Source organism: Bos grunniens, chromosome 15 (assembly GCF_055505025.1).
Source record: "Bos grunniens cultivar Pamir isolate PY7600 chromosome 15, Bosgru_T2T1.0, whole genome shotgun sequence".
NCBI lineage: Eukaryota > Metazoa > Chordata > Mammalia > Artiodactyla > Bovidae > Bos > Bos grunniens.
Window position 1 is genome coordinate 37,957,240 of NC_141179.1, and position 26,821 is coordinate 37,984,060.

At 43.2% G+C, this 26,821-nt stretch overlaps 1 protein-coding gene across 3 annotated transcripts in view; it reads right to left on the reverse strand.

Annotated features, from left to right (window-relative positions):
- Positions 1-26,821, reverse strand: part of INSC (INSC spindle orientation adaptor protein) — a 138,191-nt gene that overhangs the window by 56,729 nt on the left and 54,641 nt on the right. For all 3 annotated transcript variants that reach the window (XR_015141522.1, XR_015141523.1, XM_086338369.1), the window contains exons 3-5: positions 15,489-15,834; positions 14,462-14,514; positions 13,286-13,409 (exon numbers count right to left, since the gene is read on the reverse strand). Coding sequence is in view for 1 of the 3 variants with exons in the window: in XM_086338369.1 (XP_086194495.1) it covers positions 13,286-13,409; positions 14,462-14,514; positions 15,489-15,834 (523 nt within the window). In the remaining 2 variants the exon portion in view is untranslated. The remainder of the gene's footprint in view (positions 1-13,285; positions 13,410-14,461; positions 14,515-15,488; positions 15,835-26,821) is intronic.

Here is a 26,821-nt window from a genome sequence, read left to right on the forward strand (position 1 = left end):
CCGTAAGCTCATGTAAAATCCAGCTGGATGATGGGTTCAGGAGTTGAGTCAAAAGAAGCGTTCTTCTCTGCAGTAGCTTCCTGCTACTTCCTGCTACAAGGGGACACCTGCCTTAGGTGTCAGCCAGGCCAACAGAGCAACCTGGGGTCCTGTCAAAGAGGCGGTCACTCAGTGAGAACGCCACTGATTAAGGCTGAAGGGTCTAGGGCTGGTGGTGAGAGGGCTGGGAATGATTAAGCACAGGACCCCGGGAGACTCAGGAAGAGGAGCAAATGGAGAATTCATCAACAAATGAGATATGGAGATTATTCCTAGTAGAGTTTAGCTTATTTCTGGGAAAAAGCTTTTCATGTAACCTGAAACCACTTCATAATCAGTCATTTGTTTTGAAGCATGTGGTTCATCAATTATAAATGACTCCTACCTGCTAATTAATGTTCATTGCTCGAGTTTCTCCTGGGAGGTGTGGAGGCAGAGACTGGGGAGACTTGCCTTTGGGGTCCTCATGGGAGAAAGTAGGACTTCTGGGAAGCCACTTGTACAGTTTCAGTTGCTGTGTTAGTTTTAAAATATTAAAATAGGCTTGTTTCTAATTAACCCTGGTGTTACGGAAAAGACACATAGGAAATCAAGAGATCCAATTTCCAGTGCAGGCTTGCCTTTTTTAACACACTATACTGATGAGGAAGTATGTAAAGTATGTATAGGGTTAAAAGCATGGACTCTGGAGCCAAACTGCCTGGGTTCAAATCCTGGCTTTGCCACTTCTAAGTGCCCTAGAGATAATTCAACCCTTTCATACCTCGGCTTCCTCATGTGTAAGACGGTGGAAATAACAGTGTCCATCTCTTCTGGTGGTTTTACCCATCTCTTAAAGTTGCTCATATATATAAAGAACTTATAAAGGTATCTGGTATACAGAAGCAAAATAGAATTCTTAGGAGTTATTATCTTGTGATATTGGGCAGCTGAGACAAACAACCTAGGCCTCAATTTCCCTATTTGTAAAATTATTTAAATTAAATGGGCTTGAAGCTCAAGGTAAATAGCTCTTCCCTTTTTCTTCTTTATTCAAACTCAGAATGCTTCACACATAGCAATATGCTAATCTTCTACATACACCAGTCTAAGATTAAGTGTGTAATTAATCTATCGACACATTAAACATAAAAATTCTTTCCTAAGATTGGGTAGATGCCTCTTGTAAGATATCTAACAAAAGGTAAAATTAATAACCAGGATTTGCACTGCAAATCTCTGTAGCAAATGTACTTCTTAGACTCATTCCCCATCGTTAGCACAAGCAGTTATGTAAGTGCTATTGGGTCTAGCATGAAAATGCACGTTTCATATATTGGGGTCCTGTACCTAAATCAGAATTACCTAATGTTCCTGATTAGTGTTTGTACTCGCAGTAGATAACATTATGTTAAATTATTCAAAACTAATGTCTTTGGCAATCATCTGCTGCTATTAGACCATTTATGTCTGAGGAAAATTTCTTATCCATGTTTATAGTCACACCTCAGCTCTGTCTCAGTGAGTCAGCTCTCTGACAATGAAAAGTTGTAAGCATCCTTTTCACAAGAATAAATTTGGAAAGATAAGAGATCAAAGGCTCTACTGAATCATCAAGGCTCTGAGTATTGAATGTGTCAGAGCTGGAAGGCGTCAGAGCCAGAAGAGCTCTCAAAAGTTTTGTGCAAGATTTCCTTCCGAGCTGAGAAAAACTGAGACACAGAAATCTGACCAAGGTTAATTACACTTGTGGTACATGATAGAGTTAGACCTTATCCCCCGTGAATGTGACTTCCTACTTGCCAAAGTCAGTGAATCCATGTCCCCCAGTGCCAGCAGGATCTCCCGGGGACTAGAGATGGAAGTCTCAAGATAAGGAGAAAATCCAGCCTCATGAGCAGCTCTTACCAAACTGCAGCACTGTACTCCTCCCTGGCTTCCATTAGCATCTACAGTGCTCTACGCTGTGACGGCCTGAGCTTCTCCGTGCAGCAGGCAGAGCTGACTGAAAGCCCCACCAGCTGCCCTGTTAGACCCCCCACCGTGTTCCTGCAGGGGGCACATAGCCCCATGAGCTACTCCCAGCCGTGACTCAGCACAGCAGGGGCTCCACTGCGAACCCAAGACTGCCAGCAGGGAACTTCACTAACAGGTGACTTGAGCTTGAAAATTCCAGCTCTTCCTATTCAATTCGTCCATCTCCATTTTCTTTCTCAGCTGTCAGACTTGCAGTTTTCCCACTGCCTCCTCCTGCTTCCTTCCCTTTATCTTTCATAGACGTTTCTTATCAAATCCTATCTTGGTGTCAGTTTCAAACCAACACAGTCTACAAAATCAAGTTTTTTCAAGTAATCGAGGAGGAAAGAGATGTTTCAAAAATACGCTTCAGCCTCTCATGAGAAGAGTGGTGAAACAATGAAAACAAGATAAAGAAAGACAGACCGATTAAACTGAATGATAGAATTTTTTAAGACAGATTAGGCAGATATGAAACAAAAATGAAGATCTTGAAGAACAAGAGAGAGATTTTTTTTTAAAGTGTTTAGGAGATGCATACAATATAACTACCCTAAATAAAAAATGTAAAAAGGGGGGTATATTTTTAATTGTTTGTCCATCAGAAAGAGTGACTACAGTCCAGTGAAATTTATTAGGAGGAGTAAACTCTCAAAAATCAGCCTGGAATAAGTTTCTCAGATGGAGAAAGGAAATATCGTGAAGCCTCATTCAAAGGTTCAGAGAGAGACTCCATAGATACAGTTAGGGCAGCCAAGCCATGCAAAGGGATGACATAAACACAAGTAGATTAAAGATGGCCACAAATTCTTTTCTACTCCTCCTATAAAGAGGTGGGTTCTAATGTCCCTGCCTTTCGAATCTGGGCTGGTCTTCGTACTTCTCTTGACCAACAGAAGGCAGCACGTGGTAGAAGTAACATTTCAGGATTTCCAATGCTAGGTCATCAGAAACTCTGATGCTGCCACTCAGGCTTCTTGGAACATTCTTTTCAGAGTCCTAAGCTACCAGGTAAGAAGTTTAATGGGGCTTCCCAGGTGGCACAGTGGTAAAGAATCTGCCTGGCAATGCAGGAGACATGGTTCTGATCCCTGGCTACAGTCCATGGAGTCACAAAGAGTCAGACTCGACTGAGCAACTGAGCGCACAAAAAGTCTGATAACTCTGAGACTGTCATGCTAGAGATGCTGTGTGCCATGTGTTGGGTCCCTGATCAATACTTTCAACTGAGACCAGCTTTTCAACCGTCTCCTCCAAAGCACCATATGCATGAGGAACCTTTCTAAGATTCGCTGAACCATTAGGCAGCTGAATATCCCCAAGTGACCTCTATCTATGGCACAAGGAGCAGAAAAATTACTCAGCCAAGCTCAAAATTCTTGACCCTTAAAATTGTGAGATGTAAAGAAAATTGTTGTTGGGGTTGTTTGTTATGTGTTAATAGAGTTCTGGAACACAGGAGAAAAGTACAGACATCAGCACAAAATAGTCAAAGGATCATGAGATAAATTGCAAGGGAAAATGTTTTAAAATAAATAAATAGTTATTACTGCCTGTGCCCAAGAGAGCATTTTGAGAAATGCATGAATTAGGGCTTGAAGAAAGGCACAGAAAGACTGGACATGTTAAACAGGAGACAGGCGAAATAATAACTGAATTCAGGCTTGGATTAGCTACTGGTCTATTGGGAAAATATCTCCTAGGTGTAATTATCCAGTTTAGAGAGACAAAAAAATGGATAAGACCACTTAAATCCAGAGGTCTGGGGCAGATTTATTTTTCACAATAAGGGAAATCCTAAAATCTAAAAGAGTATTTTTAGAAACAAAAGAATGTGCCAGAAAGGAAAGAGAAGTGAAAGCAGAAACACTGCTCAGATCCAACAAATAGTGTTCATTCTATGAATTAAGTAAGGAAAGAGACCCACATGAGAAGCAGGGCAAATGGTAAGGAAATCAATGAGTCTTCCTGAAATGAGTTGGGGATTAACAGAGGACAGAGAAAACTGAATTAGACATAATTCATTACTGGGGGAAAAAAAAATAAAGATGTAGCAGAAAAATGTTATTTAAGACTAAAATATTCAAAAGCTTTGGGAAGACAATGTTCTGAGAAGCACAGGGCAGAAGGAAGGTTCTGACTAGGCCCATAGGCACCAAGCTTCAGGAGCATCACAAGAAAACCCTGCCAAGATGACAGGGTCTTAAGTCCGAAGCGATTCTCAGCAAGAGGCAGAGACAATGGCCATCATATTATAGAACTAGGGTGTCTATATATCCTATGTCATTTTTTTTTCTAATTTAGCCCTAAAAGAATTTTTTAAAATATATGTCCCCCTATAAATTTTTAATTTGACAGGTAAGTTTTTCATCATAACTTTAAAGAACAAATTTGGAAATGATATGATTTCCAGCAGACTATAAATAGTGACATAAAATAAAATGACTGCATTACTGTTTTAGATGTATTCCATGAAATCTACATACCAAAACTTGATACCATCACATGTTTAAAAATACATGAGTAATCTCTTTAACATGGGACCATTTTGCATCTTTTCATTTTAAAATTTACATTCTTATTCCATTTCTCCCTCAGAATTTTATCTTAATGTAATACATTTAAGTTTCAAATAATTTTACTAATCACCATTATCAGGCTTATGATTGAAATTTGAAATCTTCTATTATTTCTTTGACTATAAGGCTCTAAGTGTTTAAAAATAATCTCTTCTTAGTTGAATTAGTGTTACAGTTATCATCAGTACAATTGGTCAATACAACATAGATGATAAATTTTGAAAAATAATTATAAATCATAAAAATTAAAATTTTATCATAACTTTATCTCCTAATGAGATAAATAAGGCTTTGCAAACATTTTAGGCTTTCTAACTTATTTATCCATGACTAAATATTGACTTAATGATATAAATCCTGAAAAATCTTGTTTCTATAAATCAAATGAAAAGAAGAATGGGAGGAGTTTGTATAGACAAGTTGTTCACCCTTTGAGCACATTCTGAGCTATGTAGTCACTCAGTGATCTATCATCAAACACTATTTTTTAATGATCTGCCAGCTGATAATGCATATAAATTTGTAGAAGCAAAAACTGGAAACCATTTGACTTGCAAAAGTATTTCTTACCCAATCATTAGATTCATTCATTCACTTATCTCAATTTCTGGGAAGAAATCCAGAAGTACTTTACCAAGACATATGAAATAACTCTTAATTATACCTACTACTCCTTCAACTCCTTCACTTAGAGCACCTTGGATTATCCAAATTATTCAGAGAGGATTAAGAAAATCAAAATATTATTAATTTCATCACCAATACAATTTTAATCAAATATTTTTGTGTGTTTCAAATATGTTTTATAAAAAGCTTGAATCTGCAGCTTTTGTATATTTAATTTATGGAAAATACCCACCCTATGACCTAACTGGCAAAGACTGTTTTTAAGCCAACCCAATCAGCCAAGTCAACTTAGCTTTTTCTCAATATAGACCTGACTTCATTTTTAATTAAAAAATTTTAATATGTGTTCCAAGAAATGCTAAAAATGCTGACAAATAATTATGGAAATCATTTTATAAGGGAAAATGCTAAAAACTGCCAATATTAAACTAATATAGACTTAAAATAAAATTTGATTTAGTTGTATATGTTCTAAAGCCAAGATGAAACAATCTATTAAACTTTTCAAAATGCAAAGTAATACATAGCTTACACTGTAAATTAATTATAAATCTGGAAATATAAAAGGCACTGTATTCCTTCAGTAAATAGATGTGTTTGTGTATTGAACTTTTTGTGTTTATTTCAAGGAATAATTAAATAAGATCTGAGAATAAAAATATCATTTGACTATTTTTAGTAGCTCTTATGATCAATTTTCCCTATGTGTTTAAAGAAGAAGAAAAGTATTTATACTTAAATCTAATTAGTCCCGCTGCCAGAAATTAATTATATCTCTTGCTAACAGTAAGTAGAAATTAGTGTAAATATCTCACAAAGTGTTTAGACAAAATAGTCTAACTGGTGCCTTAAATAATATGCATCAAATCTGAATAGGAAAACCATGCAAAACTTGATTCTGTGAATTTTATCCAGTATATCTCGAAAAATGTGGTCTTTCTCAAAAATATTTCAATTACATTTAAAAGAATCATTATCATTAAACTTTAAAGTCTTTGGTTCTTTAAAGATACTTTTCTTTCCAGCTAATGACATCTCTTCGGAGAAGGCAGTGGCACCCCACTCCAGTAGTCTTGCCTGGAAAATCCCATGGACAGAGGAGCCTGGTAGGCTGCAGTCCATGGGGTCGATAAGAGTCTGACACAACTGAGCGTCACTTTCACTTTTCACTCTCATGCATTGGAGAAGGAAATGGCAACCCACTCCAGTGTTCTTGCCTGGAGAATCCCAGGGACGAGGGAGCCTGGTGGGCTGCTGTCTATGGGGTCTCACAGAGTCGAACACGACTGAAGCGACTCAGCAGCAGCAGCAATGACATCTCTTAGAGCTGAGCATAACACAGAGCTGAAAAGAACTGCTTGCATTTAAAAAGTGCCCCTAAATCCATTGTTAGTGTTTGATTTGCCCTACCTGTGCTATCTTTGCTTTGTCTACGGAGAATATCCCTCAAGAGCTCTGCACAATTTGAGAATAAATGGATAAGATGGGCTTCCCTGGTGGCTCAGACTGTAAAGAATCTGCCTACAATGCAGGAGACCAGGGTTCGATCCCTGGATCAGGAAGATTCCCTGGAGAAGGAAATAGCAACCAACTCCAGTGTTCATGCCTGGAGAAGTCTATGGACAGAGGAGCCTAGCGGGCTACAGTTCATGGAGATGCAACGAGTTGGACATGACTCAGTGACTCGCACACATACACACACTCTACCATTCTACCACACTTCTAGATTCAGAAAATTCCCACGCTGGGAAAAATACACAATTTATAATGCTTTTCTCAACAGAAATATTTTAAACATGGAAATGCATGGAAGCCTAAAGATCTACGGTTCAGGAATATAGGTTTCTTTTTTGTTTGTTCTCCTCACTCCCCCTCCAAGGTTTTTGCTAAAAAGTGGGGGTGGGGGGGTGGCAATGCACTATAAGTTTTGGGATGAATGAGGAGTATGCCTTTCTTTCAGAAAATAACAGAAGGGCTACTAAAAACGATGTATCATTGGGTTGTCTTTAAAAAAGAAAACAAATGAAAATTGAAGATCTAGAAATTGATGTCCTTAAAAATACGTGTGCTTGCACTTCTCCTAGGAAATCTTTGGGAACACAGAGGATGCAATGCATCCGAAGTGGTAGATCCCAGGCTCAACCACTTCAAGCAGCCCAAATCAATGCAGCCTAGAGTGGCAGAAACACAACGTTTACAGGAGAGCCTGAAATTCACAAATGTTGAAAACACTGCGGGGAAGAATACAAATCGAGCAAGTCTTTGAGGAGGAATTACAAATACCTGGCTTTGCTACGAAGAAGAAATATATCACATACCCGTCCATGAAAAAGGAGACATTTTTCTCCCAAATATGGTAACCATCACATCACGATTAACCTGTGGTTTCTCATTTCCTCTAGTGAATGTATGTTCAGGAATCCTTGTGGACTATGGACAACTGAAATAGTCATCCTGTTGCATATGCAACCAAGACGGTACCTGTCATCCACCCTCTTTCTCTCAACCACAGATGAGTGCCTATTAAGGTCTCTGGCAACCCTAAAGAGAGTCTTGGGACTACATGTTGACTGGAATTCCCACCCTAATGGTTGTTAGGGTTGATTGGCCTGTGTTAACTTTCTGTGAGTACAGCAGCAATGCTATGATAATACAGTGTATGCAAGGTACCAACTCTTTGGGTCCTTTCAAGTATCATGGGGAAAGACCAGTATAAATCAAAAAGCCCTGAAGAAATCCTTCCTATTTCTGGGGAAACAGCCTGGGCTGTAGTTACCCAGGGAAACATAATTTCACACACACACACACACACACACACACTGGGATGAGACCCTCCTGACTAGGATGAGCTGAATAAGAAAATTAAGGAGAATCCTATTAATCTAAGAACTGGGGGCTTTGAATTATTGCTAAGAGTAAAAGGATTCAGCTTTCAGGTTTTTTTTTTTTTTTTCTTTCACTTTATTCTTTCTCAGGGAACTTTAAAATGAGATAGAAGACCATTTAAAAATTTTGAACATCCTGATAGTTCTCCTGGCAGTTATGTTTGGATTACCTTTACCTTGCTGTTGAATTGCCCTGCAGCCTCTGATTATCTGTATTAGGTACCATAGCTGAGCAAAATCTGAGAGTGGGAAAAAGAACAGGAAAGCAAATTATAACCTTTAGTTACAAAATCTCCTTAGAGTCAATTTAAGGAATGTAGTATTTTGAGTCATTTCCAAGTTTAAATTGCCCACTGGGATTCCAGAAGGATCTACAAAGGAGTAGAGTTTGTTATGGTGGGGGGGGGGGCGGGGAAGCAGGGTGGATAGCTTCCTGAAGGTGGGAAAAGATGGCTTCATAGGGAGTTGACCTCCTCTTCCAAAGGGCCCAGCCATACCCTTGCCTGACCACAAGTGGATGGATGAGTTCAGTAAGGTTACAGGACAAGAACTGTGAACACTCAGGAGTGATGCTTGGTCTCCAGTCCTCCTGCTCTGCTAGGGAGGGTTCAGCAACACCACCTCTGCTGGCCTCACTCCCCACACCTCTATGTCACTTGCCAAGAGGGTAGGGATGCATTAGTGAGTTTGGAAGAAGGAACCAGGTATACTCAGCTTAGCACCTGCCTCTCTTCTCTTAGGAAGCGTCCCTCTGACCTGACCTTTGCCACAAGATAGGTACTTGTGCCCAGGTGCGGTCTGAGGTTGCCCAGGTCTGCCTGGTACTGGGAGGGGAAACTTAGGGGCGAGATGAAGTTTTAAGTTCATGCAGCCACAGAGTCAGAGATAAACTCACGAACCAGTTCTACTAGAATAAAGGTGATATTTTAAACTAAAATAAATATTGATTGATGGGATGAATATAAAACATCTATCCACATGAGGCTGAGTCAAGAAATTCAAAAGTACAGGTGAGAGGTGATTTATTCAATAGAGTCCCCTAGAAGTCGTCTTCAAGTAAATCAACCTCTGTTAAGTCTCTTCCGCTTACCTCCCACACAGCTAATCCTTTAAGCCAAGAAAGTCTAATCCTTAATACTCATTAATTTTCCATTGGTGACTCCTAACAGGTAAGCCTTAAATTTCTATGCCCACCAAGTAGTTAAATTATCTCAATAAGTAATTAGTAGTTAGGTGATTAGGAGGCTCTTTTTAGCAAAGCCTGTTGTTAGCTTCTCTTAAGGTAGCTAGGTCTCTAGTGAGTAAAGCTACTGACACAATCAGAGGAGTGCCACCCATAGTCCTGTGTTGTCTTATTTAATGCCGACAACAAGCCACTGTCGAGATGAGGAAACTGAGCAAAGTTAAGTAACTGGCTCAAAGTTTGCAGATCCAGTAAGCAGCACAGGATTTGAACCCTGATGCCTCCAAATGCTATGTTCATTTCACCACTCCACAAGGATCACATTCATAGATGTATACGTTATCAAGATCGGAAGAAACCTTGCAAGTAATTAAATCCAACCTCCACCTACTGCCAATACCCTTCCTGGCACGACTCAGTGATGGGAAGTTTCTAAAGCGGACCTTTTACTATGGGGCAGCCCTATTGTTTTGCCAACTCCTTTTTTTCATGGAATGTCCTATAAATTCGCTTCCTCTCTTTGGAGGTAATACAGCGTCCATTCAAGATTAAGCGTCCCAGCTCCTCCACCTAGTCCCCACATATCTTAATCTTTGGCCCATTCTCATCCTTCCAGGGACCTCCCTGAACACAATCATTGGCAATAACACATCTAGAATCTGGAGCCTGACAGAACATTCCAGGATGGAGCAGACCAATGCAAAGTAGTGCTGGGTTATCACCGCCCTCCTTACAAGCACCATTCTACCGTGTATTGTAATTTGTGGTGGAAAGAGCACTGTTTCTCTGCTTTAGAGCCTACGTGGCTCCCTTGTGCACAAAGGGAATTTTCCCAAATTGCATTTCCTGAAAACCAGTATCCCAGAATAAGTGAATGGGTGCTTTAAGAATAAAAAAAGACCTGTAACTATGTAAGTTTGGAACACACTGCTTAACATTCATGCATTAATAAATCTTTATTGGATGCCTACTGTGAGCAGATATTACATTAGTGAACAAAACAAACCAAACTCCCTGTTTATGCAAACTACAGTTCAGACAAGAAATACTATGAATATGTGAGGACCTTTAAGAAGACTCACAGTAGCATATCAAGAAATCCTAATATAAAGAAATAAACTTAAGTTTAATTATGTCAAGATGATAAACAATAAAGAATCTGCCTACAATGCCGGAGATGTGGGTGTGATCCCTGGTTGGGAAGATCCCCTGAAGGAGAAAATGGCAACCCATTCCAGTATTCTTTCTTGGGAAATCCCACGGACGGAGGAGCCTGGCAGGGGCCCTCTGGGGGCCCATGGGGTCGCAAGAATCAGACTCAACTTAGCGACTAATAACAACGGCAAACATAGGATCCTGGTATAATTACTAACTTCTAGAGAACAGTATTTTAGTCACCCGTTTAGGAAACACATGCTCACAACACTGAACACAGGTTACCCTGCCTTCAGGTGGTGTGTCTTTTTATGTCACCACTGTCCTGTTTGGAAACTTTCTAAGGTAAAAAGAAGCTAAAGATCAGCCAAGAAATATTATGAGCACAGCAAGCTCAGCCCATAGGAGGGATTAGAGGACACCATGGGACATGTGGGAAGGAAGGGAGGAGTTGTCAGGAAACCAACAAGTACACAGAGGAATGGAGGACAGACACTGCCCCCTCCACCAGGGGAGGGGGATCAATGAGGGACTCAGTCCTAAGACAGGAGCAGTTGATACAACAGCTCTCAGGCTGAGTATCAGTGATGCAGGTGGGTAGATCTGAGGATGCGGCAGGATTTAGGCAGGGAAGCAGAAGGGTTACCAAGTCCAAACTAGCAGTACAATCAGTCTATGGATCTGAGACAAGGTGCTGGGATCAGGAAGGGACTTTATTCAAGAGCTGGCTGGCTGAGAAGATGGTAGGGTAGCGCTGAAAAGGGGCCTGGTTGTCAGGTTCTTTTATGAACCAGAGATGGGAAGGGGCTGAGGAAACCAAGAAAAAAGACTATTCAATCCTAGCAAACATTCCCTAGAATGGGCAAGCCTCAGGCAGGGGAATGTGTTAGTTTCAATTCCTTACAGTCAGGCGGCTCAGGTTATCTCCCTGAGGCAGGTCATTATGTATGCTTACAGTAACAGTAGCGGCAGGATGAAGGTTCAAGTCACAGAAGCAGATCCAACATGAATTCAAAATTAAGCCTTCCCAAAGCACTAGATCAGGAATTCCACCCTGAACAAGGTCAAGTTGAGGAAAAACAGAATGGATCCAGGTGCCCTGGGAAATCAGATACATAGTCCACAAGGCCCAGGTAGGTTCCTGACAGCCTAAGGAGCTTTTCCGCAGGATTCTATGATCTAGACCATCAAAAAGACATCCTACCCTTTGCCTGCGGTAGAAACAGCTAGGGACTGACTGCTTGCAAACCCTGCTGGCTTCTGTTCACAATCCAGCAGAACTCTTCCACTTCAGCCCTTTTACGTGAGCCTAGTGCTGCTGCTGCTAAGTCACTTCAGTCGTGTCCGGCTCTGTGCCACCCCACAGATGGCAGCCCACCAGGCTCCCCCGTCCCTGGGATTCTCCAGGCAAGAACACTGGAGTGGGTTGCCATTTCCTTCTCCAATGCATGAAAGTGGAAGCCTGGTACTTCCTGGTACTTTGATGCAAAAGAGCATCAAAATGGTATAAAAAGAGTCAACAGGCACCTGTGCTCCTGCTCAGGCGTCCCTTCAGGCTCCCCTCGTCCCTACCACTGACTTCAATACCCCAGCTCATCACTTCTCCAACTTCTACACCCACTTTAGCTCCCATGTTCCAGTGGGTACCTCTGGACTTGATGGTTCTTGATGGTTCCATTTGGGACACTGGCCCCAGCTTGAACTCCTACCTGACCATACATGTGACTGTCAGCATTTGCTCATCAGCTTTAAGCACCAGAGCCCCGGTCCTTCCTTCCCCTTGTCCCAGGCTCTGGGGACAGGGAGAGAGAACTTTACAGACCCTTCTGGGTTGCACAGGGCCAGCTACCCTGACCAGCAAGTGAGCCAGATCAGAAGGGCCTGTGCTGTGTGCAAAACGAGCCAGACACACAGGAAAAAGAGAAAGGAAATGCTGGGTTAGGTAAAAAGGCTGAGTTTGGATAGAAGCCGATACGTGAAGGGATTTGTTATTTGTGGAAAGCTTTTACTTGATGGTGGGAAAAGAATGGCAAATATGTAACACAATATTTCTGTAACTATAAATAACATGTAAATACCTTTCCTAATGAAAACCGTATGGAATCAGCTTTTCTGGAGGCTTTTAAAATAGGAAAAGGCAAGAGAAGGAAATAACACGTATTTAACCTATACTATGTGCTAAGTGCTTTTCAAACGTTGTTTACTTAGCCCTCTCGCTTTTCTTCTGGGGAAGATTTTCACTTTATAGATGAGGAAAGGGAGGCTACGAGATTAAGGAACCTGACCAAGGTCTCACCATGAACCACGACGTGAAAGTAGATCTGTCAGGTTCCAAAGCCTACGTTCGTTCTTGAATCAAGCACCAGACTGCCTGAAGGCAGGAGCTAGACTATCTGACCTTTCTAGATTCTTCTCTATTGCCAGGATATCCAGAATTGACTTGTTCCCTGCAGGTGCCTTAAGTCTTTGGGGACAATAAAGATTCATTGTGTGTGCTGTGAACAGTAACTCCAAAGAGAAGAGTTAAGGCGGTGGGAGCAATACTGAAAGTACAATTAGGAGACGGTGTGCTCTGCCACCGCCTTGCTGTGTGACCTTAGGTCAGTTTCTGCCCTCTCTGGCTCCAATTTTCACATCTGGAAAATGCAGAGCTGTGCTAGATGCTCAGCAAGTCTCTGCTCAGCTCTGACAGTCCTGTCTCTAAGGTGTTGGAGTTCACTTTGGCAGTCTGAGAAGGATGGCCCCCAAGAAAGGCCACTCTGGAGCTTCCCCAAGCCTAGCAGAACCACTCAGCCCTCCTCCGCTGCCCAGCCAGCACTGACCTGCACCTCCCGGGTCAGGGCCAGCTCCAGCAGCTGGCCAAAGTGCTCGCCCAGAGTGCTCAGGGTCTCGCTCACACAGGCCTTCATTGACTTCAGGACATGCTCATTCTCCACCTGGAGGCACCTAGGGAAAGAAACCCTCGATGGGCCACCAGAAGGAGCAGGCGGTCATAGCCATTTCCGGGGCCAAATCTGGGCCTGTCGCAGGCCTGGTGGTGGAACAAGTGGCCTGGGAAGAGGATATCAGCTCCAGGGGAGTCCAAAATGGAAATATTCCAAGACTGGCTCATCGTCCGGCTTCCTAGCATTCCGAGAAGAGCTGGCCTAGAATGGGAGCTAACAGTGCAAGTCACCAGGAAGAAAGGCCACTCAAAAGTGGCTAAATCCATACCTTTGGGATTCTCCCTGGGAGAATCAACCATCAGTGTCTAGAGATGGGGGATGAGAGCTGCAGAGGAGGGATGCTGGTGTGCCATGCTCACTCTGAAGGTGTATCGCGATGCCCGTGCCCCTTTAAGAAATGGCTGCCTGCAGCAGTGCAGACAGGAGCCTTGAGGATTTTCTCCTCACCCAGGAAGATCAAGATAAAATCCACCCTTAAGGCCTGAGAATGTTTGATGCTGGAAGTCCAAAGAGCCCACACAGCCCTAGGAATGTCAAGTTGCAGGTTTTTCTTCCAGGGCCTGGGGGCTGTAAAGCATGAGGGAGAGTGTCAACACACTCTTGGGTATGTAAACAGGCCAGGTTGAGTGTGTGTATGTGTCTGAGTGTCGTTGCGGGTTTATGTATGTGAGATATGGAGAAGGTGTGAGTGTACCCCTGTGATTGTGGTCAGTGTGGATGTGAGGATAAGGTGTGTGTGTTCACTTTCACTTTGCCTTGACCATGGAGATCAGGGGGCTTCTCAAAGCTGTGAGAAACCTTTCCTTGCTACCAACCCTCATGAATCCTCTTTCTTCCTATGGCCAGGCCTCTCCTCTGCCTTCTACATTCTCCCATGCCTGAAAACAGAGCAGAAAATCCCCAGGGAGTCTCTTAAGGTTGCAAAAGGAAGCTCCCAGGTCACCACCAGCCCTCCCCAGCCCCACTGTTCCCATGGAAGGAGACAGACGCCAGGACCTTCCTCTGCCTAAGGATGGCAGACGCAGTCCAGATTCACCCAGGGGCCAGATTTACCTCTCTGTGACTGCTGACAGCTCTGAACACTTCTCCATTAGCAGCTTCTCAATCTGCAGAAAAATAGATCAATTTTATTCAATTCAATAAGCATTGGTCGAAGACCAACTGCTGAGCTGGGCGCTCTGCGGCATAAAGATGAAGAATCAAATCATCCGATTTGGAAAACAGGCACATAAACTACAACCGTGCGAAATGGATGGCAACAGAGTTCATCGTCAGCTGCTCAGGGAAAGAAAACTGAGTGATTAACTGTGCTGAGGGATCTGGGAAGTCTCAGAGAGGAAGAGGCATTTGAGCTGGGTTTCAAAGAGTGAAGAGAAGTATACTGTGCAAAGTGGAGCAAGGAAAAGAGTAGAGAACTAAGGTGCACAGTGATGCCAGAGGAAACAGATATGAAGGGGGATTTTCAGTGGTTCACTCTGGACCTGAAGAAGATTCAGAATCATGGGCTTTGAAACTAGAAAGCTGTAGGTTGAATCCCATTTATACCATTCACGCATAACTTAGGGCAAGTTACTTAGACTCTCTGAGTTTCTATTTCCACATCTATAAAATGAGGACAATAATACTAGCTAATATTTTTAATTAATTTAATTAGAACTCAGTCATCACAACGGAGCTATGAAATAAATTCTATTATTATACTCATCAGGATGATGGAACTAGAGCACAGAGAAGTAACTTGCTGAGGTCACACAGCACACAGAGCTGAAATTTGAACCCAGGGAGTCTGGCATTAAAGTGGGTGTATTTAACCATTTCAGTGTCTTGCACTGTGGCCTCACAAGTTATGTTGGCCTCACAGGTTGTATAAGTTAAGTGAGATGTGTATAAAAACATCTAGCACAGTTCCTAGCACAAAGCAGATACTCAGTAAAGGTCCTCACTGTCTTCCCTGCTTCATTGGAAGGGGAGGAAGGTCCCTGGGGCAGGAAGACTTCAGACTCTAAGCAATTCAGACCCACTCTTTTAAAAGACACTCCCAGTTCTGAGTGCCCACCCATGCCCAGGCCAGGCAACCGACCTGGCTCATCTCCTGCGAAGAGTTCCTGCTGACAGCGCTGTACTCGCTGACCATGGAGCGGGCATGGCAGGTCAGACGCACGCTCATGCTGTGGACGCGCGCCCAGCGGTCCTGGGCCAGCTTCTGCCCGATCCTGCGCAACTCAGTGCTGATGACCCAGCCCCGCTTGAGCAGCAGCTGCAGGGGGTCTCCAGGGCCAGGGCCACCTGCCAGGATGAGGTCACCCTGGGCATCCTCCTCCAGGCTGATGGGCTTCGCCTGCAGGACACACATGCACTCACACTCCGTCATGAGCTTCAGGTCCTCCATCCAGCGCTGGACTGAGTCCACTTGCATCAGGTGCGGCCTGCAGCCAGGGCACAGCATCATGAAGGCTCCTAGCACTCCTCAAGTTCCCACAGTTTCAATCCCAAGCCATCTGATGTTTCCTAAACACCTACTCTATGCTCACCACTGTTTCTTGCATTCACTTACCTTAAACTTCTTGCTCCTCATTATGCCCATCTTATAGATAATAAGATGTTTTGAGGGCAGATGACCAGACAAACCAGGCCATGAAGTCTGACAGAGTAACAAATAACTTTTACAGTAAGAAGAAAACAGAAAAACCCTAAGTATCAAGTACTGGTTATGTCAAATAAGCTATAGTACAGTGACATAATTATATAACGTGAACCTATTTAAAATAATGTTTTCCAAAAGTTTATAGCATTAATAAACACAAAGTATGCAATCAGTATGCAGAAATGTAAACACAGCTATTATAACTATGTTAAAAAGCTATGTCTAGAAAAATATTTAAAAGGAATATTAAAATGCTAGTGGTTCTTTATGGGTAGTGAAATGAAAAAAATTTTTCATTTGTTTTCAACTTTTCTCTAACTTCTAAATTTTCTATCATAAGCATGTATATGACTTTTTTTTTAAGCTAGATATTTTTCTTTTTATTTTTTCTTACTTGATGGCTTCACCATGCAGCATGTGAGATCTTAGTTTCCCAACCAGGGATCAAACCCACTCCCTTTACTTTGAAAGCATGGAGTCTGAACTACCCGGTTGCCAGGAAGTCCCATACTACATTTTTAATGGAACAAAATTAACTCTATTTAATACAACAGCATAAGAATATCAATTAGATCCTAAAATCTTTGTCAAATAAAGTTCACTCTAAAAATCACTTAGTCAAATAATAGTAAGTAACATCAGATCATTAATGAAGCTTTGAGCATTGGTTGAGTGAATTATATTTAATAGCATGTAATTGCCAGGCACTGTGGGAAAAGTGGAGATCAACATGCCAAGCCTCCCTTCTCCTGGAGTTTCAGATCTGCCTAAATAAACAAGACACACTAATGAGAAGTTAAAAAATAATAGACTTCAACATCATTTGAAAGTTACAACAGAAAAAGATATGCACAGCTAAACTTTAAGGCTGGGTTTGAGTCCCTTAGCCCTTGGCTTGTAACAGGCTTCTAACTAGTCTTTTGTCATGCATCTTACCTGCCTCCAGCCATTCTCCATCTACCACGAGTCATTCATTCATCCCACAAGTAAGTACTCAGAGTCTACTACATGCCAAGTACTGTCCAAGCTCTGGGCTATAACAACAGGTAGAAAAAAGCCATTTCCTTTGTGAAAGTTACATTCAAGTGAGACGAGAGTCAACTTTCAAAGCAATTTCCAAATAAACAAAAATAAATAAGCAATGTATACTAGAGGTAGTAAGTACCATGAAGGAAAAGAACAGGAAAAAAGTCTGGAGAGTTGTGGAGGTGGAAGGGGAGTAGTTACTGCATTGTAAAAATAGGTGGATCAGAGAAGGCTGTCTGAGAAAGGGACATGTGAGCCAAGATTTGAAGGCCATGAGGGAGTGAGCCGTGTGGATATCTGGGGGCAAATTGTTTCAGGGAGAGAAAACAGCAAGAGCAAAGGCCCTGGGGCACACAATGTCTGTGAGATGTGTGAGAAAGAGCAAGGAGGCCAGAGTTAGCCTGACAGGGAGAGAGACGGAGGACTTGAGGTGAGGGGAGTGGACGGTGGAGGTGGGCAGACCCTGAGGAGTTGTGTAGGACAAGGTGAGGACTTGGCTTTTATTCCGAGTTATCACAGCACACAGAAAGCATGGAGGAGAGTGGATAGGTGGGCCCAAGGTACCAAGGAGGACTGAAATGATAAAGGCATGCTCCAATTATCATGGTTAAAATCACATCTTCATTTTTAATGAGAAGGACTAGGACTTTCTCAATGATGCAGCTGTCTATAAGGCTTTTAAATGTAAGTTTTAACTACAAGACTTATACTGTTTATGCAAATTATACATGTGGTTCCTTACAGCTTTTTAAATTGTTAAAAATAAGAGCTTACCAATGACCTTTCTATCTCCCTCTCCCTTCATGAAAAATAGCTATTATATTTTGTAAAGAATTTTAATAGAAGATAGATGGATGAAAAATCACTTTATGGATATACCACAATTTATTAAACATTTTCCCATTCTTGGGCACTCATTTGTTTCTAGTTCTTGACCACTACAGACCCCATTATACATGTGCCGTTACATATCAGTATTTTCATTCTATGCCATAGACCCCAGGAGTAGGAAGGAGCAAAGTTCAGTAAGTTGCCACATTAGCTCCCCAAAGAAGCAATGCATTCCCCAACAATGCAGGAGAACTTTCTATACATATATGTTGTTATTCCCCTATGTGAGTCCCCCCTACCAACCGCCTCCTTCCACAAGTTAAAGTTCCCGAGGCTCAGATGGGGAGCTTCCTAGATCTGGCCTCAGCCTCCTTTCTATACACCTCCCTTTTCCATCTTCCCTCCAATCTTAGCACTCTCACCATAAACACACTACACTCAGGGTACACTCAACCTCCCTGTTTCCCAAGTACGGCAGTCTTTTACAATCCATACCCCTGTCTTGCACAGATAGTTTCTTAGACCGGAATCTTTTTTCTTTCTTCTTGACCCGGCAAGCTCCTATTCACTCTGCGATACTGGACTCTAATGTTACTTTCTCTGAAAAGCCTCAGTCAGAGTTCATCAGCTGCCCCCCAGCAGCTCCCACCTCTCCATGCTTCCTCCATTGGAGCCTAATAACATTCTATTGCAATTTGTATATCTGTCTGCACTCTGTACATCCTATGAGGGACAGTCCCTCATATCTGGTTTCTCACCAGTGCCTGACAGATCCCAGCTCCACCTAGAATGAGTGGCAGGCATCTACTGCTCTACCTCTGCAGGGGGGACTCTCCACAACTCCACTATTCCACCTCCCAGGGAACGGCATCAAGAACAAGGTCAACTGACAAAAAAATGCACAACTGAAAAATTGAGAATTATGTTTTATTTGACAGACAAAACTGAGCACTTCAAGTCTGGGGGGTAGCCTTTCAGAATAGCTCCAAGGGACTGCTCCGAAGAGGTAAGGAAGGAGCCAGGATATATAGGGGGTTTTGCAACAAAGGCCAAGTAGACAGAACATCAAAACAGTACTGTTAAATAAAGAAAGCCAGACATCTCAAGTTCATGAATATAGCACTATTTATGTATAGGAAGATGCAAGAGTCAGGACTCCCTGAAATCGTTCTTTTGATATGCATCTCAGCTATCTAGCTATCTAGGCCTGGTACCTTGTTCTTTTCTATCCTGAGTTCCCCCAGGGCAGCCCACTGGCTGCAGAGTGAGGCTGCAGAGGCTGCAGAGGCTGAGGGCGTGGCAGCAGGCGGCCCATCTGTCTCCATTCTGAGTTCCCTCGGGGCTCACTTTCAGGGGCAGCTATAGTGGCCTGATGGCTGCAGCATCCTTTGTTTACTGATACACTGGCAACATTTTCCATTCATGACAACATGATAGGAAAGGGGATACAGGAGATGGAAAAATATATGCCCATCATGTTCTAGAGATACAGACCTGGGAGGCAAACTGACCTAGGGGCTTTTAAGGGGCAACAAATAAACCAATCACTCACTCACTGACTCATTCTCTTCATAAATACTTAGGAGGGGACATCTGTTGTTTTTGTCTTCCCAGCACCCTCCCTCCTTCCATCAGTGGCAAAGGCAAGCTACATTAGCTGCCTGGCCTCTTGGTGGGGTAATGTAGGCTTCAGCATTTGGGCGGGCCCCTGCTCCCAAACATAAGGTGGTTCCTCAGGAGCCCTGTCTGCATTGCGTGAAGATGCTCTTCATCACGGCTGGTGGTTAATCCATGGGTGGGCTCCTGAACCAAGCTGCACTAATCTGATTCCCTCTCCCTAAACTATGAGACTTAGAACCAAGAGTTAACAACAGACTGGAGGTGCCGGATGTGAGTCACTTTCATGACGGCAACTTCAGCTGTTCCATGAGGAACTCCAGCATCAACTGAAGATTGGGGAACAAGGCCCAGAGTTAATCTTTATTGCTTGCAAGCAAAAGAATCTTTTCTGAAGCACAAGTTCACAGATAATTAAGCAGAGTTCAGTCAGTGCCATCCCTTAAAAAAATGGTTTTCTGGGAGCCTTTCATTCCAGTTGGAGATCAGGGTAGGTTCATGTAGAAGGTGGCTTTAGAGCTGGGTAGGGCTGGGACACAACTTAGCAACAGAGTTGGAACACCTAAAGACAGTGGGAGCATCTTCCAGGGTGTGGCAGATGAAAGGACAATGAGTAGGTCAGTGGGGTTAGAGTTAAACATTCTGAAAGAGAGGGAGCAAAGAGAGGGAAAAGCTTGGAGGAGGAGGAAAGCCCTGAGCTTGAGAAGCTTTGAAGCCAGAGTAGGGGTTGGGCATTTATGCTGAAAGCCCCAAAAAGCTATTCAAGGGCAGCAGGCTAGGCAACGACAGGAGAAGACCAGTGGAGTTGAAAGATTCCTACCTAAATCACAGCAGCTGAGACCAGCACCCAGCACAAAGGAAACCCACAGTGCTAAGATGGGCTCTTGGCACATCTCCCCATGGAAGAGCTCTGGGGTCCTCAGGGGGAGATACGCACACCCCTCACTTCTGGTCTGGGTGGGAAAGGGCCGTGGAAGAACCAGGTAGAAAAAGAAAGACAAAGCCACCACTTGCCAATGACCTGGGCCCATCCACAAGGGAACCTCCTTTCTGATAAGCCACGTTGGTAGCATGTACTTCTGATATGATGAAGACACTTCACCTCTGTCACTTTTTCCCTGAAACCCATCTCAGTCTGATGAGATCCCCAAACCAAGATTTTCATCACTCCCCGCTTCCTCCCCAACTTGCATGGAGGTTATTACTCAGTTCTTGCTCTTTAAGGTCTTTAGAAATTAGAAGGAAAGTGGGATTTCAGAAGCTTTGCTGATTAAAATCCTAGTTGATTTATCACTCTGCTGGTAAGAGAAATGGAATGACAAAACTATTGATTTCCCCGGTGTTTGTATATTTGTGTCTGTGTCTGTCCATGTTGGCAGATATGAACTCATCTCGGTGTCTGTCTATATCATCTGTGTGTTGGTGTTTGGGTGACAGTCTGTGCATCCCTACCTGAGTCAATACTCAGATGAGTTTGTGTGTTTACTGGTCTTGTGTCAGAGAAACTTGAAGATTAAAAATGGATGGCGGTGGCGTCGGACTTGAGTGTGGGCTGCAACTGATGACTCAGTTCCAAAGAAAAGAGAACAGAAAGTGGAGGAAAAAAGTAACTTTGCAATGGAGAAACCTGGCAAACACCACCTTAACCAGGAGATCAACCTCACTGCTGATAAGCCACATTGATAGCAGGTAGAAGGAAATGGCAACCCACTCCAGTATTCTTGCCTGGAAAATTCCATGGACAGAGAAGCCTGGTAGACTACAGTCCATGGGATTGCAAAGAGTCAGACACGACTGAGTGACTTACTTTCACTTTTCACTTCAGTCTTGACATGCCCTGGAGGAGGGTATGGCAACCCACTCCAGTATTCCTGCCTGGAGAATCTCCATGGACAGAGGAGCCTGGCGGGCTACAGTTTATGAGATGGCAAAGAGTCGGACCCAACTGAGTGACTAAACACAGCACAGCTCAGCACAGTTCTGATTGGATGTGAAAAAGACACTTCAAACTCTGTGAATTTTCCCCTTAAACCCGTAACTCAGTCTCATCATGGGAAAAACAACAGGGAACCAACCTAAGGGTTTGCACACAAACTAAGCACACGGCACACATGTACAGAAGACCTGAGTGACACTCCTCAAACCTCAGGGCCACCAAAAGCAAGGGGAGATCAAGAAACCGTCATAGACCAGAGGGGAGCAAGGAGATGCGGTGATGACTAAGTGTAACAGGATACCCTGGATAGAATCCTGAAACCATAAAAAAAAAAATAATACATTCATGGAAAAACTAGTGAAATCCAAATAAAGTCTGGAATTTAGTTAATGGTAAAGGGCCAATGCTGCTTCCTTAGTCGTGACTAATGGACCAAGTGGGTATTAGACAGTAATCAGAGGAACTGGGTATATGGGATATAGAAAAACTGTGTACTATCTTTGCAACTTTCTGCAAATCCAAAACTATTAAGCAAAAAATAATTTAAGTTTCTTTTTAAAAGATGAGGTTTGGCAGGGAGGTGGAATTCAGATGACAAGCCAAAGGATTTTCCACCCCATCCCTCTAGAAAGAATTTCACTTCCCGTGCTTCTTCCCCAACCGGAAACACAGGCGGAGACGGTATGTCTCTCTGACTTTGTGTCCTGAGCTTCACAGCAGGAAGCCTTAGTGCATCCAAGCTCCAGAGGACCAGAAGATGGAAGCTGGCTACGAAGCTGAAGCCAAAGGAGAGAGGGTGTATGGCTCAGCTAGGAGACAGAAGTTGTCCTCTTAGTGGGGAGAAACAGGGAGAGCCTAGTTGGCTCTGTCTTCAGTCGACCCCATCACCCACCCTAGAGCCCAGCAATGGCTGGATCCCAGGCCAGACTCTTAGACCTGAGCCTTCTGCACTTAACGATCCCAGGGAGGCCTCACTCTGGCAGCCAGGCCCACAGACTGGCTCAGGAAGATCCTGATCCCTCCTTAATCGCCTGAACAGACCCTGAAGCAGAGCTTCCTCAGACAGAACAGCCTATTGTGTAAAGGCCTTGAGCATAAGAGGGGCTTCCGCAGGCCCAGGCCAACAAGGCTTGCACTTCTGCACACGGTGGTAGAAAGAGCTGGGCCTGCTGCTCATAATCTGTGTGAGGGATTAAAGCCAGGTTGGCCCTGCTGCTGCTTTCTTCCCCCTTTTCTGATATTTGTATTGAAGTAACATACGTATTTGTTGTTGTTGTTCAATCACTCAGTCGTGTCCAACTCTGCCACCCTACGGACTACAGCACACCAGGCCTCCCTGTTCTTCACTATCTCCTGGAGTTTGCTCCAACTCATGTCCATTCAGTTGGTGATGCCATCCAATCATCTCATCCTCTGTTGCCTCCTTCTCCTCCCTTCCTCAGTCTTTCCCAGCATATGTATTTAGAAGTAAACAAATAATATCAAGCTGCAGTTTGATGACTTTTCATAAAATCAATGTACCCTGGTATCCTAAAACAGACAAAGGAATAGAACGTTAGCAGCATTCCAGAAGTCACCCTTGCACCCCTTTCTGGTCACTCCTCCACCACAATAACCAGTGTTCTGACCCTCACAACATACATTAGCCTTCTTAGTCAGTTTCTTAACCTCTCTGAGCTTCAATTTCTTCATCTGTAAAACTGAGATAATAATAGAACCTGCCACACTGAGTTGATGGACGGATTAAATGGTGAACACGAAAGGACATTGCATAACACAAAGAAGATGCTCAAAAATGTTCATTCTCTTGGCTGCCCTTCCCCACATGCAACACTTCAGCACCTCTGCTGCTGCTGCTGCTAAGTCGCTTCAGTTGTATCCAACTCTGTGCGACCCCATAGACAGTAGCCCACCAGGCTCCCCTGTCCCTGGGATTCTCCAGGCAAGAACACTGGAGTGGGTTACCATTTCCTTCTCCAATGCATGAAAGTGAGAAGTGAAAGTGAAGTCACTTAGTTGTGTCCGACTCTTAGCGACCCCATGGACTGCAGCATACCAGGCTCCTCCATCCATGAGATTTTCCAGGCAACAGTACTGGAATGGTGCCATTGCCTTCTCCATTAGCACCTCTAATAACTATAATAATGGTGAGAATTTAGTGAGCACATTTCATGTGTTGAGAGCTGTGCTGAGTATTTTACATGAATTATTTGGCTTACTCCTCAGAACAACTGTTTGAGTCGGGTCTTATCATCATCCCCATTTTACAGATGAGGAAACTGAGATGCAGAGAAGTAAAGTCACCCAGGTCAAAAGCAGTAAATCCTAGTCTCTCTGGTTCCAGAGTCTACTCTTCACTGCTCTGCTTTACTGTTTCACCTTCTGCCCACCCCTTCAAAAAATGTGAAGAAGATCCGAGAGTAGGATGAGATGCCTCAACCCAGGAAGACAAGTGGGGCTATTTTCTCAAGGAAGAACTTCAGGGATTGCTTATTGGCAACAAGAAGATGAAGGGAAACTGTGAGCCACTGGCTCTGCCTGAAGCTCTGGGTAGCGGGAAGACCAGGATCACGGGCCCCAGAGAGGGAATTGCTGCTTTCAGGCCAAACCCACTCCTGGCCGCGCAGTTCCAGGAGCTGCCTTCCCGGGTGACAGCCTCAGAGACGAAGACAGACAAGGGGCGCCTGCGGGGCAAGAAGAATCTGGTTTTCTTTAAGAATGAACTTAAAATAACTTCCGTTTCTAGAGATTGTTTAAACAGATACCTCCTCTTTCTCTCCCAGCAGCAACCGAACATACAGAGAAGAATAAACAAGCAGATTAGTAAGCCCATGGATCCTTGCCTCCTGCCTCCTCCTAACCCCACTCCGTGGCTCATCCCCAGGCCCCAAGAAGCAGGCACATCCCACTCAGGTCCAAGGCCAACTCTGACCAGGAATGGGAGGACATTGGAGGCTCTGGCCCACCAGCAGGTAGAGGTCAAAATGGGTTGATGATCAAGGCATGTATATACCTACAAAGCCTGACTTTACTCAGCTTGCTTTGCCCCCAAGTTACTCAAGTTACAACTAAGCCATTGGGATAATATATAATCGCATTAAATAAATAAATAAAATAGATAATTGGGTGGAAAGCAGTTCTGAAGTCACGGGGAAAGAGAAAGTAGACAAAATCCACCAGTTATAACTAATATTTATTGGACTCTTACTGTGCCCCATAGCTGTACAATTATCATGCAGTATTTTATTTTCACAGTAACCTGGTTAAGTGAATGTTCTTATTGCCTTTACTTTCCAGATGAAAATAGAGGTGCACAACACTTACAAGACTTAAGAGAGCCAGAACTCCATGTAGGCAGCCTGATTTCATAGACAGTGTGCACCCTGGCCATACTAAAGAGTTTCTCCACCTGTCTCTCTTGTTCACTAGACTTTGAGATTCCCCTCAAAAGTAGGCACTTCCTGATTTATCTCAGCATCACCAGTATCCAGCACACAGCAGGTATTAATAAATACTTATTTGAATCAAGTAAACCAAAGAGTTTCTGGAAAACAGATTATGAGCCTTGCCAACCAAAAATATTTCCAGAAATTGCAGAGTGTCATGCAAGATAAGCATGAGTGCCCTGACTGGGAACATAGACTGGAATCCATGACATCACTCCATCTTCTGTTCTGGGGCTATATTTCAGACAATGTGTACTTAGATGTCAGAAAAAGTGTAGATCAACCTATGGCTAAAATTTGAGTTTGACCAAGTAACTAGATACTACAAAAGACATGATAAAAATTTTTGTGTTTTAAATAGAAGTACTTAAAGCAGATGTCAGCAGAATCAGAGAGACCTTTGTAAAAGGCATTGTGCAGACATTCTTATATTCCACGAAGCAATGCTCTGATTGGGTGGAGCTTGAACCCTAACCAACCATTATCCAGATTCTCAGAACTTACAGGCAAATGGCTTTCCAATGAGGAATGGGGATATATATCTAAGCCTTGGCGAAGTGGCTGAAGGGAGGTCTGAGCTCCCATAGGAAGTGCCTGTCCCCATATGATACCTGTAATAAACATAAAGTAGTCTCAACCAGTTTCATAAGATTTAAAACAATCCCTGGTCAATTCAGTGAAACGCTACAGATGTTGATCATATACCAGGCTTTGTTCTGGCAACCCTTGCCCTTACACTGCCCAAGAGAAAAACAGACATAAACAAATACAGCCAACTTCATTCTCATTCCAACATGATGTACCATAGTGTCAAGTATTTCCAGGCATCCCTAGAGTTCCATTCTTATGTATTTCCTCCTTACCCCCTAAAAAAAGACAGGTTCAGTCAACCATATGGCAGCATTGGATCATGCTGTCATCTTTTCTTCCTTCAGCAGACTTCCACTGGCTGTTATTCTAACTGCCAGGCCCTGCCAGGTCCATCCAGCATGGTTGCCTTTCCTTCTGGGCAACGTCATGCTCTCTGATCTCTATTAGACATCTCGGACTATCACAGTCACTGCTTCTTCTCTTACTGCTGCATCTTCTAGGTACCACTGTGCCAGCATCAGAGCCTGGCATGACACCGGGTGTTCCAGGCATCAGGTGGCTTCTGTTGGGTACCACTACTCACTACTCCCCTCCAAGTATGAATCCTGGAGCTAGATTGCCTGGATTAACTACTAGTTGGCCACTTGCTAACTACAACTTTGGGAAAGCCTCTTTATGTTTGAGTTTCCTCTTCTTCACTAGCAAGATGGAGTGATGATAGTACCTAACTCCTAGGCATTTTTTGATTAATAAGTGAAAATTATCTTCTGCTGATATCTGCTTTAAGTATTTCTATTTAAAACACAAAACTTTTTTATCATGTTTTTTGTAGTATCCAGAGTGTAATAAGTATATTATAACTATATGTAAATATTTGCTTAGAATAATTTCTGATAGGCAATACTGTGTGTGTTCATTATTTCTGGAGTGATTTGAATTAAAGCAGCTGTATCATCAGAACTTAGTTGCTTAAAAGTAAGAGAAATAAGGAAGAATTCTGAAAAGATGACAGTTGTGGCAGTATAGTTTTTCAGTCACTCCAGTTCCCCATATAAAAACTGGCAGAGTAACTAGATAAGAGAGCCAAAACCCCATGGATAATATTTACAACAAAACTAGACGGTAAAGGATTCCTACAAAACTCAAACTGCAAGCGGCTGGGGACAAATCACCTGCAGTTACAAAACTGTACGAGAAGCAGCAGTAAGGAGGCATCTGGAGAGGATGAGAACTTGGATGAGCCACTGCGTATTTAATGCAAAGGACAGTGTGACAATTTAGGAATAGTAACTGAAATCAGAAGGGGTTTGCCTCTCTGGGGT